Genomic DNA, 16736 nt, shown 5'->3' with positions numbered 1-16736 from the left:
AATTTAACCGTATTCAGAACAGACCAAAAACTAAAACCAAAAAACTATAACTTATTCATTTTTAATGAATACATATAATATAATGCAGTATATAATAATAGGTATAAGCTTATAGCTATAAATAAACTAAAAGAAATAATTTAAAGCGAAACTGAAAGTATGGGCTCACGTATGGCTCTCCTTCAGCACAAATCCAAATGTTTCCATATTCACAATGTATTTGCAGCTAAACCATTAAATTAACCGGGCTTTGTACGTTCCAATATCGACATGAAAAAATCATAGTGAACAAAAATGTGCTGCAGTGGATTGGACCGGTGCTCACGCTGTACGACACAGACTAATACAGACTATTTGAACTGACTAGTGTAAGTTTGTATCTGTTTGGGTGATTCTGTGTATTATTTCAATAATGAACAGGCTGCGAGGCGCCAGCGCGATCAAACAGCTGAAATATAAAAACTGTAAAAAAAAAAAAAAAAAAAAAAAAAAAAAAAATATATATATATATATATATATATATATATATATATATATATATATATAATATAAAAACTGTCTTCCATACAGAAAAATACCCTGTGCGAGTTATTGTTTTTCATGTTTAAAATAGGAGAATGCAATATCCAAACGACTGCAAATGCAACATTTATTTTATATAGCAGTTCAACAAAAAGGGTAATATTAAGTGACATTTTAAATGTAGCCTACATTTTAAACACATGTTTGTTATATTTAACGAAATAATAATAGTTCCAACGAAATCCGCAACAGAACTGGCGTCTCTCCAAGCAACAGCGGTGTTTCGTTTCTGAATTAATCTGCAGCTTTGAACCATTCGGAGAGTCCGTGATTAATCACCCATTCATAACTACAACCATTTGCTTAGTTATTGAATGAATGAATGAATGAATGAATGACGGGACGCCTTGCTCATTAAGACAGTGACATGCCGCCACCTACTGGAACGTTTGAGAACCACTAGTTTAATGGATTACTTCATTAATTGCCTATTTTTAATAAAACATAAAATGTTGGCTTTTTATATCATTGTCTTCTTATATTAAGCTAAGGTACATTGGAGAGCTTTCTGTTCATATTCGGGGCTTACCTGCTTTCTTACATTTAAAATGTATAACAAACTCTATACCGAGTTCGGCCTTTTATACTCTATTATCCCGTTAATTTTTCTTTCTGGGGGATACGCTTAACGTGCAATTTAGCGGGTTACGTTTATATACTGAGCTATTCTGGTATATAAGGTGTGTACTGAACTTGGTCCTACAGTGTTTTACATTTTAGAATGTACCAAAATCGTGCCTTGATGTATTTATATAATAGCCTACTTGAGTCCAAGTTCAGAATCAAACTCTATGAGTCGCTCTATGAGTCGCTCAGAGTCTACATTGCGAACGTGCAATGTAGGAACCACTACAAGCTGTAAAGTAAACAGATAGTGTTTGTCCGAACTCAACTGGTTTTGAGGGAACGCAAAAAAGTTTTGCGAGGGAACGCAAAGTTTTGCGAGAGAACGCAAAAGTTTTTTGAGGGAACGCAAAAAGTTTTGCGAGGAACGCAAAGTTTTGCGAGAGAACGCAAAAGTTTTGCGAGGAACGCAAAAAGTTTTGCGAGGGAACGCAAAGTTTTGCGAGAGAACGCAAAAGTTTTGCGAGGGAACGTAAAAAACTTTGCGAGAGAACGCAAAAGTTTTGCGAGGGAACGCAAAAAACTTTGCGAGAGAACGCAAAGTTTTGCGAGGGAACGCAAATGTTTTGCGAGAGAACGCAAAAAAATCTGAAAAATATTTTTCCTCCCACCCTGAATTTTTTTTCACTCACTCTGATTTTTTTCACCACCATGTCCCTTAAGGGGCTCCGTAGAAACTCCACCCTCTCACAACCTTTAACCTTTACCAGGAAGTGACTAGTCTTATGATTTCTCTCTTACATATTATACTGAAAGCTAAAAAGAGTGTTGTGGAGATCAGTGGAGGACACTATAAATTAGGATTTTGGAGAAGTGTATTAAACAGAATAGATTTTGATTGTAATTGTAACTTATTTACTTTCCAAACCAAAATTCAGAAAGTGAAAGTAAATTGTAGATCGTTGCAGCTTTTACAAGAAGAGGAAATGGATTCAAAATCTGTGGAAGAGCTTTCTTGTCCCGTGTGCTGTGAAATCTTCAAGGATCCTGTTCTTCTGTCCTGTAGTCACAGTTTTTGTAAAGAGTGTCTTCAACAGTTCTGGAAGACCAAGAAAACTCAGGAGTGTCCTGTCTGCAGGAGAAGATCCTCAAAAGAGCTGCCTCCACGTAATCTAGCATTAAAAAACTTGTGTGATTTACAGATAAAGGAGCGAAATGAAAGACGTTCTTCAGGATCTGAGGAGATCTGCAGTTTACACAGTGAGAAACTCAAACTCTTCTGTCTGGAGGACAAACAGTCTGTGTGTTTAGTGTGCAGAGACTCAGAGAAACACGTCAATCACACATTCAGACCCATCAGTGAAGTGATTTCATCTCATAAGGTAAGACAAATTTCTTTCATTTCATAAGCACAGTGCTTTACTAGTAATAGCTGTGTATGTATTAGACCAGTTTAATGTTCATCCTTTACAAGTTAAGTAATTAAAAAATACAGTATGCCCTGCAAATTTCAGGCACAAAAGGGTCTATTTCCTGAGAATGACCATACAGCATACAATTAACAATAACAATAACTATAAAAACGTCCAAACATAGGCTACTAAATCTCTTAGCAATGTAAGTTTCATAGATTTTCATCTTAACTTGTAGGAGGAACTGAATACAGCACTGACATCCCTACAAAACAAGCTCAAACATGCAGAAGAAATGATAGAAGAGTGTGATAAAACAGTTCAACACATCAAGGTGAGGATATCGAGTAAAGAGTCAAACATTCACAGAGTTTATGATGGACATTAGTGGAGTGAGTGTTAATGCAGATCTGACTGAAGTGAATGTGATGTGATTTCAGTCTCAAGCTGAGCACACAGAGCGTCAGATTAAAGAGGAGTTTGAGAAGCTCCATCAGTTTCTCAGAGATGAAGAAGAAGCTACAATCACAGCACTGAGAGAGGAAGAGGAGCAGAAGAACCGGATGATGAAGGAGAAGCTGGAGGAGATGAACAGACACATCTCAGCTCTTTCACACACAATCAAAGACACTGAGGAGATGATGAAAGCCAATGACGTCTGCTTTCTGAAGGTGACAGCTGAATTTAGCTTCATCGTTTGTGCATAAAACAACTTGCCAGTTAACCAAACAATGATCAAACTATTAAATTGTTTCAAAAGACTGTTATGAGTGTTTGATGAGATATTAACATGATTTTCAAACTCTATATTTTCCAGAACTTTAACATCACGATGGGAAGGTAAGTTGATCTGCTCGTGTTTCTTCTGTCAGTGAATCTGAACTCAAGTCCACTGCAGTTCTGACTCCTGAATGTTCTTCCAGAGTCCAGATCTCACAGCCGGATCCACAGATGAGTTCTGGAGCTTTGATTCATGTGTCACATTACTTGAGTAACCTGCTGTTCAGAGTCTGGAAGAAGATGCAGGAAACTGTCCAACACAGTGAGTCTCCAGCAGATCTGACACCAGCAGACACAAAAGAGTAAATAGTTCAGATATAAACAAAGAAAGACAGATAAAAAAAATACATTTAATAATCACTATGAAGTTGAGATGAATGTGAACTTTATTTCATAAGATCATACAGCCAGGGATGAGCAGTATTTCAAATACATGTATTTGAAATACAAAATACTCTTTTGTATTTAAATACATTTATTCTTAATATTTTTGTATTTTCAAAATACATAAAATACTTTTTGCCAATCAACATCTTTATTAGACTGCTGATTTCCTGTATCAACAAATATAAAAAATACAAAATACAAACTTACTAAGATTAAATATATTTAAATACAAAATTGACTTTTTCCAAAAATGTCAAATGTATTTAAAATACTGCCCATCCCTGCACACAGCAAACTAATGTCTACAAAACACTATTCCTACTAGTGTATTCCTTACGGTGTATATTTATGTAATTAGATTTACATTTCTGATACCATAATTTTTCATTTTCTAATCTGATTTTATTCTCTTTGCAGCTCCATTGACTTTAGATCCAAACACAGCACATCGTTGGCTCACACTCTCTACTGATCTGACCAGTGTGTCGTACAGTGATGAAGATCAAAATGTTCCTAAAAATCCAGAGAGGTTTGACTGGTTTCTATGTGTTCTGGGTTCTGAGGGCTTTAACTCAGGAACACACTGCTGGGATGTGGAGGTTGGAGACAATACATACTGGAATGTTGGAATAACCACAGCATCAAACCAAAGGAAGGGAGAGGTTTTCTTTGACACTGATGTCTGGTGTGTGCAGTACATGAACAGTGAATACTGCTCACAATCCCCAGAGCAAAGTTTGACAGACTTGACTGTTAAAGGGAAGCTGCAGCGTGTGAGAGTTCATCTGGACTATGACAGAGGAAAGGTGTCGTTCTCTGATCCTCTAACTAACATCTGTCTGTGTACATTCACAACAACCTTCACAGAAACTGTCTTTCCATTCTTATATAATTACTGCTCAACTTCCCCTCTGAGGATCTTACCAGTTAAACTGTTTGTAACAGCAGAAAATCACAGTTAAATCTGATTCTGCTATTAGATACATTTACTTAAGGTACAATAATTAACTGTGATTATTGTTTTACAAATAATGGTCCAATAGCAACATTGGTTCGAACGACCCACCCCATCCAGCCAAAGGTCCACAATTTATGTACGTTTTTTTTTTTTTAAATCAACAAGTGTTCTTTTAAATAACAACGCACTTTTAAAGACATAAAAAGTATTAAATACTTTAATTAGTATAAGAAAAGTCTAAATTATAATTTCAAGAGGTCTTAAATTTGGAAAGACAAAAATCGCGCTATGGATTAAATGTGCTAGTCGTTTGAAGCGCGCGTTATCCGCTACAGATCACAGTTCAAACAGCAGCGGAGCGCAAGTTTACTAGAGCAGAAGCGTTTATTTGCGAACACTACACAGCGCTGTGAGATCCAGAGTGAAGCGCTTGAATTCGGTGAAGAACACAATGACACGGCGATTTAAACAGATGAAACAGCGCTGACAAACAGCAGAAACACTGTGCGCAACCATAGTCAGAATAATTTAATATAATGGATTATTTTTACTGTAACACTGACTGCACTATGGTATTGCGGCAGAATTGTTGGACATATCGAACTGTGTTATATTATTATGTAGACATGTATTAAATCTATTAAAGGATGGAATGGAATGGAAGGTAATATATTACAGTATTTTGTGATTAATAGCGTTTGTGCATTTATACTAAGACCACTGTTCTTCATACAAATACCTAGAAGCCATGTAGTTCATTTTTATACCATGGTATTGAGGTGAATAATTATTTTTAATAATTTCATCATATAAAAATAAGCTTGTTACAATTTTTACAGATGTTACTGTTTTTGATAGTGAACATTATCTGACCTGTAAATCAGGATATCAGTTTAGACATCTTGCTTATTCCATATTAATAATTCTATTTCTGCAGGTCTTTAAAAAAGTAACAAAAAGCCTTAAATTTGATTTTAAAAAAACGCTGCATAAAATTCCTTTTTTGATATTTGTATTTTGAAAAGGAGGAAAGACTGCATAGGGCTCAGAGGTTGAAAGGGGCCCAGAATGGGGGCTCAGAAAACTCAGTGGAAGGGTGTAGCATGGGTCAAGGAAGAACACAGTATATTCTGACCAGGGGCAGTTCTAAAACCTTTTTTTCAGACTGTAATCAACATTTTTGTTTGTTCAATTTGCACAATGAACATGGGTTGGATCTCTTAATTTTGAGTTCTTAAAGTACACCAAATGAATGAATTTCACTTTAAAATGTATAAAATGTTCTCATGGGGGGGCATGCCCCCAGACCACCCTAGAGGGACACACATCCACCCACCATCTGCGTGAGTATAAAGAATGTGTTAATTTATTGCATTAAAATGTCGTTCATTTCATTAACTAACTTATTGCTTTAGGTATTCGTGTATATTTACTGAACAAGGTGATATCTTGGTAAACAGTTTGACAACATTGTAGTAAATATTTTTGGTGAATACAAAAATCATTCTTATTAAGATACTAGCAGACATGATAATACAGCGCAAATTGGTGAATGAGTAGTCAACAAAATGAAGTATCTGAACCTCATAGTTAAATACAAAATGGGTGGGAACTGAAAAGGTCCACTTTTTGGAAGCCCCCCCCTTCCGCTAGGCTGGTTACGGGCCTGATATGTTAGTAAAATAAAGTGTTTATAGTAATCTTCTTGTCTATTAAATCTTCACTGAAATGATGCATTTTAATTCATTTAAAGTACAACTGCAGTGACAAAATAAGACATAATACCATGTAGATTGTTAATTGGATTTGAGATGTGCTCATTTACACTCAAAAATGAATGTGAGATTGCAGTTGATTGTGGAGTGATGGGGTTTAACAGACTAAATGATTGGAGATGTCAGACATACGACACTAGAGAGAAGTCTGACATTTTCACTGGAGCTATGAAAATGCTGTTTAAAAAAAAAAGAAAAAAGACGGAAACATACGGATTCATTACTTGACTGCTAGGAATTTTAACTTAATGTTTTTACTTTTCTGCGTATTGGCCACAATCTTGTGTACATTTATTTTTATAGAAATAAAAGGAAACTTATATTAGATAATTAGCTATGAGAAACCCCCGAAGGAACAGAAAATGTGCACATCTGTAGAGTTGCTTTATTATCTCTTTTTTAATTTTTTTCCCTCACTATTACTGTACCTGACAGTAGACAGTGAAATGAGAAATCACACCAGTCACAGCACTGAACTCTGAAAACAAAGTCAGTGGAGGCTCCTCACACTACATTGTTAGCCATTTATAGAACTAGTTACGACTTATGATTTTCTCTATTGCAAAAGTAAATTGATTAGGAGTTTGATATATGGTATTAACAGTGTATAGTCTAACAGTATATATTTGGTATCAAACTCATGATTTAACACATTTTATTGATAAATTCAGTGCTAAATATGAGTATTCATCAGGGATATCCAATCCTGCTCCTTACCTTTTTGTAGAGTTCAGCTAAACTCTGCTCCAATACACCTGCCTGTAATGTTCCAGTAAACCTGAATTTCCAGGTTAGATGTGTTTCTAAACTCTGCACTAGATCTCCAGGAGCAGATTTAGCTACAGAACTTCAGGCAAGGCACTTTCTGTGTGTTACAAACTCCCTCTGGTGGACTCATGTAGTGCACTCAAAAATAAAGACTATTGACATCAATGTATCGATGAAAACCCTTTAAATGGATAGTTTCCACAAAAAAAAAAAAAAAAAAAAAAAAATATATATATATATATATATATATATATATATATATATATATATATATATATATATATATATATATTTGCCCACCCTCAATTTGTTCCAAACCTGTATGGTCTCTTTTTCTGCTGAACACAAAATTAGATATTTTGAATGTTGGTAACCAAACAGTTGCTTGCTTTGATAAAATACAAAGATCAAGTTTTAAAGTTTGCAGATTCAGTTACAAACCTAATGTTCAGCTTTTGCACTTCATTTTGATTACACAAGCTAAAACAAAAGCTGCCTGCGCTCTGAAGTACAAGTCCATAAAAAATAGGACTCAATGTACTAACATGTTAAGATGAAGGACTTTTCCATACTGATTTTTCCCGAGGTTTTACCTGTGTTTTGAACTTTTCCAATAAATTAAAACAAAATGGATTTTTACAGACTTGTCTGTCTTTACACAAAGGCTGATGCTTCCAAATCAGTGCAGAGGCTTAGTTAGACTGCAGCTGGAGGAGTGGAGTCCTGAGGCGATGGCGGGACGACGACCGACCACGGTGGAGCCGGAGGGACGAATACTTCTCTTTTATTTACACATGAACATGTATAACAAATACAAATACAAAATGTATAGAAAGTACTCAGGCTCATTTTCAAATAAATGACATTACAAAAATGCAACATATTAATTTAATTTTTAACTTGCATCACAAAAATAAACTACAGAAATGAGGTTGTTTCATTGACAATGTGACATCTAAAAAAAGATTTGGAAAAATTTTAATGCACCCATTTTTTCCACTGTTTTCTCTTCTGGAGAGAATGGCTCATTAATAATATATTAGTTAACCATTGTCCCTGCTCTCCTGTGCTCCTCTCTACTCTGTCTCTCTCTGGAATTTGATGTCCTCCCTGTGTAGCTCCACCAGCTCCCACACACTCCCTCACCTGTCCCAGGACACTTGCAGTCCTAGCAGAGCAAATGGTAACAACAACAGTACAAAAGTCCACAACAGTCCTAAAACAAGAGAAAATGGAAACACTTATGAAAAATATTAAGACGTCTTAACATTAGAAAACATGACACAGCAGTACATGTAGACAAAATACTGAAGTGCTCAAGTTTGGTTAAAACATTTGTGGACATATCTTGCATGACAGCACTACAAAAACACAACAAAGGGAAAGACTATTGCCTTGTCTTATTGTATATGGGCTTTGTGTAAAAAAATGGGCTTTTAGCACTTGTTTCACTGGGTATTTGAGTAAATAAAAACACAATATTTACATTTAAATGTGAATTCCCGCACAGAACTCTCACCTGCGATGTGCTCTTCACACCATCTTGAACACTGCAGTATTTGAGGCTTAGTGTATCCCATCAAGCATCATGTTCTGGAGATAAATCGTGAGACTTTTTGCTGAGATCTTGTGCAAGTTAAATATTAATATAATACTTAGCTATTACATCTAATTAGGCAGAAACACAAAGTGTTGCACATTTTATTGGTGCAAAGATGAGTAGTGGTGATATTTATTTATATTACAACATTTGCAACTGCTTTTATCACTTAAAGGAACCGTATGTAGGATTGTGGCCAAAACTGGTACTACAATCACTTTCAAAATACTGTAGAACGGCGTATCCCCTCCCCCTCCCCCCTGACTCGAGGTTGCCAGCTAAGCTGCAGGATTCCGCAGGAACGTAGGCTGCTACAAGGAGCTTCCAATGGCAAGTGACGAGTCCTACACAATAAGTTTTTTTTTCTTCTGTTACTTATGTTTATGCTTCACGAGAGATGTTTTGCGAAGTAATTATGTGTCGCAAAAATTTACTAAAGGCGATTAGCCAAATATTTCGTAAAGATGTACTGTAATACCACATTTCAGTCGGAACATAGATTGTTTTCATACCGTGCTAGTGGTGCGATATAAAGCTTTTTATGAACGCATTTAGCACGGGCGACCGTGGAAAATCCACTGTGTACGGAAGCACGGGGCTTTTAGCCTATACCAACAAACATGGTAGAATATAGACCAATTTCGAGTAGACGTCACAGTGATGTCACTTGTAGCTGCGCGTGCATAGTGGTTGCAGAAAAACACTGGTAGCAAATGGAGGTAAACGGGTAAACTCCATGGAATAAGAGAAAAAAAATATTTTTGTGCCTTTTGATGTCAAAATCGGAATGCAAATAATTTTTATACAATACTGTAGTCAAAGACGGCATTTGAAGCTAACGCAGACGTTTAAACTGACACACTATGGATGAAAACTGCTATGATTACTCTACTTTTAAAGCATAAATTTGATTAAACAATAGGTCTACATAATGTTCACATATGCTGTTCATAGGGGATGTACTGTATTAGCCCTACCTTTACAGCATGACATATTATTTAAACCTATTACTAATAACATTTTACCGAACATTTTTTTATTTTATCTCACAATTCGGACTTTTTCCCTCACAAATGCAAGTTTATATCTACTAATTCGGACTTTATAACTCGATTTAACAAAACTAATGACTTTGTTAATTCTGAGGGGGAAAAAGCCAGAAGTTTGGGATTTAAGCCGAGGGGGAAAGAGAGAATGACGAGTTGTTTCTCCTCTAGATTTGTGGGATATAATCTCAGTATTGCGAAAATAAAGTCAGGATTTTGAAATCTAAAATCAAATTTACATTTTTTATTCTTTTATTTCATGGCTCCATAGACTGCCAATAGACTCTATGCACGAACGCTGCTGACGTATTTCCGGTAGAATCTCGGCCAGCCCATTTACTTCCGCATAGCGCATTCTATAGCGAAATATACTAGCGGCAAAACTCTTTCATAAGATTAATTTGACAGTGATTTATAATTTAAGTATTACAATATAGTATTATATAGTTATACATTATAGTAATTACCAGAATGGCCCATTAGTGAAAGCTTGGGCAAAGGATTAGAGACAGGAAAACATTTGTTGAAGATTGATGATTTTAGATTTATTTTCGTAATAAATAATATAAACGTATATTTTATACAATGTTGTCTGCACTGCAGGAATGTAAACTTTTAAATATAATAAATAGTTTCAATACAATACTGTAAACATGTAACTATATATAACTTTGAACAGATGCAATGCAGTAATGTAAACATAAATATAACTGAACATTTATAATGCAGAAATGCAAATATAACTTTAATGCAGCGTTAAACTTTTCATGTACGGTGATGTTGTGTAAATACAATATTAAATGATTATTTGTGTTCGTTTTTTTTTATTATTATTATTATTATTATTTTGGTGTGTGTGTGTTTTCTACACCTGTAGGCATTGAAATGAAAATAAATTGAAACCAAACCAGTAGGTGGCAGCAAAAGGCTGTTTAAATACGTGAGTTCAACAGATTCGTTCAAACAGCTGATTCATTCAGAAACGAGGCAACAACTGCCTTTATGAATGGATTACTGAATCACTGACTCATTTGATTCGTTAAAAAGCGTGGATTTATTCAGTAACAAAACGCTGTGTTGCACGGAGACACAAAACAGTTCTGATGTGGCTGCACAAGCAACATCTGGCACAACACAAGTCGATCGGTGCATCTCTATTTAAAACCTTAACTTTGCTTAGCTAAAGTCTTGATTGTCTTGACTGAAGTCCTCCTACTCCCAAACTATGCGGCTTCTCTGACTACCTCATCGACCTGAAACATGTCGCCCTCACGCAGATCGCTCCTGTCACCTGAGCCTTACTAAAAACTGAGATATTATTTATAGTTAGTAACGTTCATAAAGTAAAATCCATAATGTATATTAATAAAAAAAAAATCACATAAGATGCAATGTACATAAAATATAACTAGATAGATATATAAATAAATACATACATACATACATGCAAAGACATAAACTGTGAGAAACGAAGATGGCTAGAATCGATATTCGTATAACATTAACTTATAGCATGACAATACTCGCCCTCAAAATTGTCGATGTAACTCTAAATACATCATTTGAAGCCCTTCCCTTTCTCACTGCTGAGCTGATTGCCTCACGATACGATTAACGTCATTTACATTTATGCAGGGAAGCTCTTGTAAACAGCGAGTAAAGTATGTAAGTATCTTCTCCTGCTCCAGTTTCACACAGTTATAACCAATAGCGAAAACGGCTTCCGGTGCTGCACCGGATGTAACTGAGCGGACTGAGACCAAACGCGGAAGTGATCGTGCATAGAGTCAATTGAACTGCCCATAAAAACATCAACCCGGTTTCGGATCTGTAAGACTATTCCACTATCTAACGTCAATTTTGTTGAATAACAGTGTTTATCGCTGGGTGACAAGCTCTTGTAATATGCGAATAACATTTTGAAAATGACATCTAATCAATATAATCTATACTCTTTTTAAATCTAAGTATTTTGTGCCGTATCCTTGTAATTCTCTAGCCGTAAAGGCGAGCTCTCCCGGGTTTTCTGCAACCATGCTGCGCGCGCATCCCGAATGTTTACAAACAGATAATTGGTCTATAGCATCTGTCTTAAAATTCTTCTCCGTTTTCAGCCGTCTCCATCTGTCAAAGGCCTCTCCTATACAAATCCTTGTTTTATTTCGGACTTTGTCACGACGTACTTCGGATTCATAACGAGGTCTTTTAGGTTTCGTAACTTTATACATGTTTTATCCGACACGTTCTTAGCTGCAGCTGTAACTAGAGCAGAGCTGGCAACCCGGATGACGAAACTCTACTGACTTTGTGATTGGTAGATAGCTGGAGGGTGGCGCCTCAGACCAAAACACAACATGACAACATCAACATCAGTTGAGGGCTGCAACTTTCACTTTTAAATGACAATATCCTGGCCGGACCACTGTTGTCAGTGATATAAGTATTTGAAATGAACATGATTTCTTAATGTCTAGTGACATGACAGGGCCATTTTATGATTAACTGAAATAAATTTCTTACATACGGTTCCTTTAAACCTGCTATAAGAATGACGTAAGAGAAGGGTATCAGGGCGTTAAATATAAAGATTTGATTCTTGGGAGTATGATGTAGCAGAATGTATTTGTCTGACTCTTACTATGTGTGGAAAGTTACCAGTTAGGAGATGTAACCTTGAAGGCTAGGGAAGAGATATAAATTGGAGTGAGCCCTCCGTTCTGGGTCGCACTCTGCAGTAACCTGTGTTTCTGTATGACTGTCTGACCTTCTTTGCAAAGAATAAATTATAAAAGACCTTTGACTGAGTTTGTCTCTTACTTTGGTGAGAGTCGGTTTTATTTTGCCACAACACCAGTCACCTACCTTTTACACTTTTCCAATAAATTACAACAAAGTGTTTTTTTCAGGCTGAGTGACCATCATTTCATTGAATAAAAAGAGCAATACATTGGTGGACTAACCAGACTTGTCCATTTTTACACAAAGGCTGATGCTTCCAAAACAGTGCAGTGACTTAGTAATTAGACTGTAGTAATTATTAAAGAAAAAAGATTGATCACACTTTTTATTAGCGACAAAAGACCTGTAACAACCAACAGACACTACTGCAGTACTTCTATCCCACAAACACAATAATAAGTTAATTCAGTGAATGATTGGTCAAACTGAACCATTAAAGGAGACCTGTTATGCCCCTAAATACCCCACAGATCATTTATTATATCATTTTGAAAATGCACCCTTTTTTCCAGAATAGGACTGTGCCTTTACAGCTTGTATCTCAGATACTCTGCTAAAAACGTCTTTATTCTTCCATCTTGCAGCCAACAACAGAACACTTAGCATGCTTTGTTTGAATTTTTGCCATGATGTTAAAACTTCTACACCGTTGTCACTTGCGAAAACAAAATGACGGTGAAGAAGGTGGAAACGTGCAGTTTAAGGGTGCTAATTAGGGGCCAAGCACCGAAGGTGCGGTGGCACCTATTGTATCCGTTGGCGTTATTATTCTTCCTCTTCCGTCGCAAGTCTATGGCAGCCCATAGAACCGCTTGCGGGAAAGTTGTATAATTTTGCACACTGATAGAGGACAGTCCCAACATTAACCATAGCAAGTTTGGAGTCTCTAACTCAAACTCTCTAGCGCCACCACTTGTCCAAACTTTCAAAAGATTTATGCTAATAACTTTTGAACCGTAAGCCACTCAACAAAAATTCTTTTTTCCTCTGATTCCTTGGCTTATGCCGAGTCAAATGGACACCAAAATTCAAAAATCGTAAGGTTTAGTTTTTTCACTATTCTCAATTGTTCGTAAAACCTACTTTTTTGAACTCGTCCTAGGCCGTTGCACCGATTGTCACAAAAATTGATCCAGATCATCTTCAGACCACGCTGGCAAAAAGTTATGGAAATCAAGTCGATTCGTCCAGCCGTTCACGAATAACACGCGAAAGAATTCTACGAAAAACTAGCAAAAATCAATGTGAGGCTATATCTCCGTAACAGTTTGGCATATTGACACCAAACTTGGTGTGTGTTATAACAAGCATGGCCTGAGGCTAACTGCAGTGTTTCGGTGCAGTGCCCCCTAGTGGTCAGGAGATACGAAAAATGGCTATTTTTCTTTATAACGTCTGAATGATTTGTCCAAAAATCACAAAACTGGTCTCTTTAGATTCGGTGTGTCATACCGAGTCGAACCATATCCAATTTTCCCATGTCAGCCATTTTGGGTGTCGGCCATTTTGAATTTAGCTTTAAAATGCTGTATCTTGAGAACAGATTAGCGTATCGTTTCAACATCAATTACAAAAGTATTCGGCACCATGCCCTGAATGTACATAAAAATTTTTCACATTTTCTGCGTTAGTAGATAAACTGGGGACCCGATTTTAGCACTTAAACATGGAAAAAGATTTGTCACCTTTAAAAGAAGCTGCTCAAATCATTCATTTGTGAATCAGACTACACTTGGCATTATGTGTTTGTTTTTGTGAGAACAATATCTACGCAGTGCTTTTATCTCATCAAATTTAGACCACAAAATGATATTCAAAAATCAGATCAATATGATTTTTTATGTGGTGCTAGAGATTTAGCCATCCATCTTACATTGAAAGATTTGTGATAGCAACTAAACTGTACTGCCCATCTCTAATTAACATTAACATAAGTAAACTGAATGACAGGACTGGCCATGTGATCTTAACATGACAGTACTAATGAAGGATGAAAGCATCACAGAAAAAGTACATCTTTAAGTGGGATGGAGAAAACCTTATTATTATATGTTTTGTAAGACAATCAGTTGAGGTCAGTTCCATGACATTTACTGTCCTCAAGGTTTTGTCTTGTCCTGTCATTGTTGTGAAGTGTTCATATATTATTGCTATTGAATGGTCATCAAGGCTACTGTATAAAGTTCTGTCTTTGTTGAGGATGATAATCTCAACAAAGCTGCCGGCCATCAAGTGTGCAAACTGAGTCACCCCATCATCGGCCAAAACAGCAAGACGATCCTCTTTAATGATGTACATCTCTTTTCCTATGTCTTCCTTTCGGCAGATGTAGTCTCCGGGACTGAAGACCTGTGGCCGCAGCTTTAGCACCAGTTCAGTCAGAAGTCCAGCTTCACAGTCCTGGAAGATACGGACCTTCTTCAGTGTATCCAGATGTACATTAATAGCAATCTCAGCCCGCAGTTTGTTGGGCAGATTCTTTAGGACATCCTGCTCATCAATTGCTTTCTTGTTGGTCCACAAGTAATCAAACCATTTAATGACTCGAGCTTCCAGCTCTTTGCTGACCTTTCTGAACTGCATATAGTGTTTGATGGTACAATGTGAGCCTGAACTCAGCCCATGTGGCATTCATGTTTGAGATCATGGCTGGATATCAATGGTAGTGTAAAACAACACCCTTTTAATGAGCTCTGCTCACCCCACCCCTCTCTTCTCTCTATGGAGGGACGAGTTGTGCACTGAGTGATTGTTTACTTTAGCCACATTTAGTGTGTTTAACCGTGGAACTTGCTAACTAGCACGTTATTAGGAAAGGTGATTGCAGAGATTTAAAAAAAAAAAAAAAAACTTATACTCACTTCTGCTGTAAGTGAAGCTTGATCATGAATGATTTGCGCAAACATAAATGCATTTATGTAGATCAGGAGGCGCATTCCCTTCACAAACAAACGTAATCCACTGCATCTTCAGCGGCTCAGATGTCGGGAGTAAATGACGACCACTATGTTCATTATTACATCCAACACTCAAAAAAATATTTCAGCCCTTAACTTAATTCAATTACATACAAAAGTTCCATGCATTTAGATTACATAGTTTTAATTTAAACAAATCAATTAAACTTAATGTGATTCAAATGCATCAGTCTTACATAAATGAAACAGGTAAAGTTGATGTAATAGTTCCCAGTGTTAAACAAACCCTGCTCAGTGTTCATGTGTTTCCACACTACAGAGTGTTCAAGTAGCATTGACACAGTGTTGGAGTTAAGGAGATCATTATGTCATGATTGACCAATAATGATGAACACCTGTTGTGTACAAGCAGAATCATCGAAGGAGAGAGAAACACAAGAATCAGACACAGCCAAAGATAAAATGAACTTAAATAACTGAAGACATTAAATCTCTGATTAAACAACTCCACAAACAACATTACAGTTTGACTTGATTTCTGTCATATATCCACAAATATTATTTCAGAACATCTAAACAGAGGTTTTTATTTTTTTTGGTTTCAATTGACCTCACCATCATGGCGAACAGGGTTTACTTTAGTTGGACTCTTGACTTTTTAATGTTATTTTTTTTGGCTTCTGTAATTATGTGTATGAAGCACATTTATTACAGCAAAATAAAAAAGCCAAAATGAAGTCTGATTATGTGTTTTTGGTTAATTTTTATTGTTTGTTAAATCATTATCATCCAGTGGCATGATGCACTGATCTCATGCAGTGCTTAGTCTATTATTTTCATAATGTTTACAACAGGTGTATGAAGTATTATGGATGTTTATCTTATACACTAAAGCTTGAAATCTACAGCATCAGTTTGACACACACAGACATCAAGAATCAGCATATGAATCTCAACAATGGTGACATTCAACAGCTGCATGCTGGGTAGCATCAGAGTACAAATCTCACCTGTGACTCCCAGCATGCAGCTGTTGAATGTCACCATTGTTGAGATTCATATGCTGATTCTTGATGTCTGTGTGTGTCTAAATAATACTGGAGATCTTAAAGTAGTAATAGTAACAGTTCATACAACTACTGTAAATATCATGAAACTAACAGGTAAACCACTGAACGATATCAGCAAATCAGGCCACTGGATGATG

At 36.3% G+C, this 16736-nt stretch overlaps 1 protein-coding gene and 1 pseudogene across 1 annotated transcript; one reads left to right on the top strand and one right to left on the bottom strand.

The window, feature by feature from the left end:
• Positions 1-1919: 1919 nt before the first annotated feature.
• On the top strand, positions 1920-6202 carry LOC127162014 (nuclear factor 7, brain). Its single transcript, XM_051104789.1, has 6 exons — positions 1920-2528; positions 2797-2892; positions 2999-3229; positions 3376-3398; positions 3482-3600; positions 4143-6202. Exons 1-6 carry the CDS (start codon positions 1932-1934, stop codon positions 4685-4687), a joined length of 1611 nt encoding a protein of 536 aa, XP_050960746.1. The 5' UTR covers positions 1920-1931; the 3' UTR covers positions 4688-6202.
• Positions 6203-11452: 5250 nt separating this feature from the next.
• Positions 11453-15258, bottom strand: LOC127162013 (cyclic nucleotide-gated olfactory channel-like; annotated as a pseudogene).
• Between the last annotated feature and the right edge of the window lie 1478 nt (positions 15259-16736).

The sequence above is a fragment of the Labeo rohita genome, unplaced genomic scaffold (genome assembly GCF_022985175.1).
Source record: "Labeo rohita strain BAU-BD-2019 unplaced genomic scaffold, IGBB_LRoh.1.0 scaffold_800, whole genome shotgun sequence".
Classification (NCBI taxonomy): Eukaryota; Metazoa; Chordata; class Actinopteri; order Cypriniformes; family Cyprinidae; genus Labeo; species Labeo rohita.
This window is presented reverse-complemented; position numbering and strand designations above follow the sequence as displayed.

Excerpts from the sequence above, each read along its gene's own strand:
- LOC127162014 (XM_051104789.1), top strand. The coding sequence starts at position 1,932 with ATGATTTCTCTCTTACATATTATACTGAAAGCTAAAAAGAGTGTTGTG. Across the intron at positions 2,893-2,998 it reads AAACAGTTCAACACATCAAG|TCTCAAGCTGAGCACACAGA; the intron begins GTGAGGATATCG and ends ATGTGATTTCAG. Across the intron at positions 3,230-3,375 it reads ATGACGTCTGCTTTCTGAAG|AACTTTAACATCACGATGGG; the intron begins GTGACAGCTGAA and ends TATATTTTCCAG.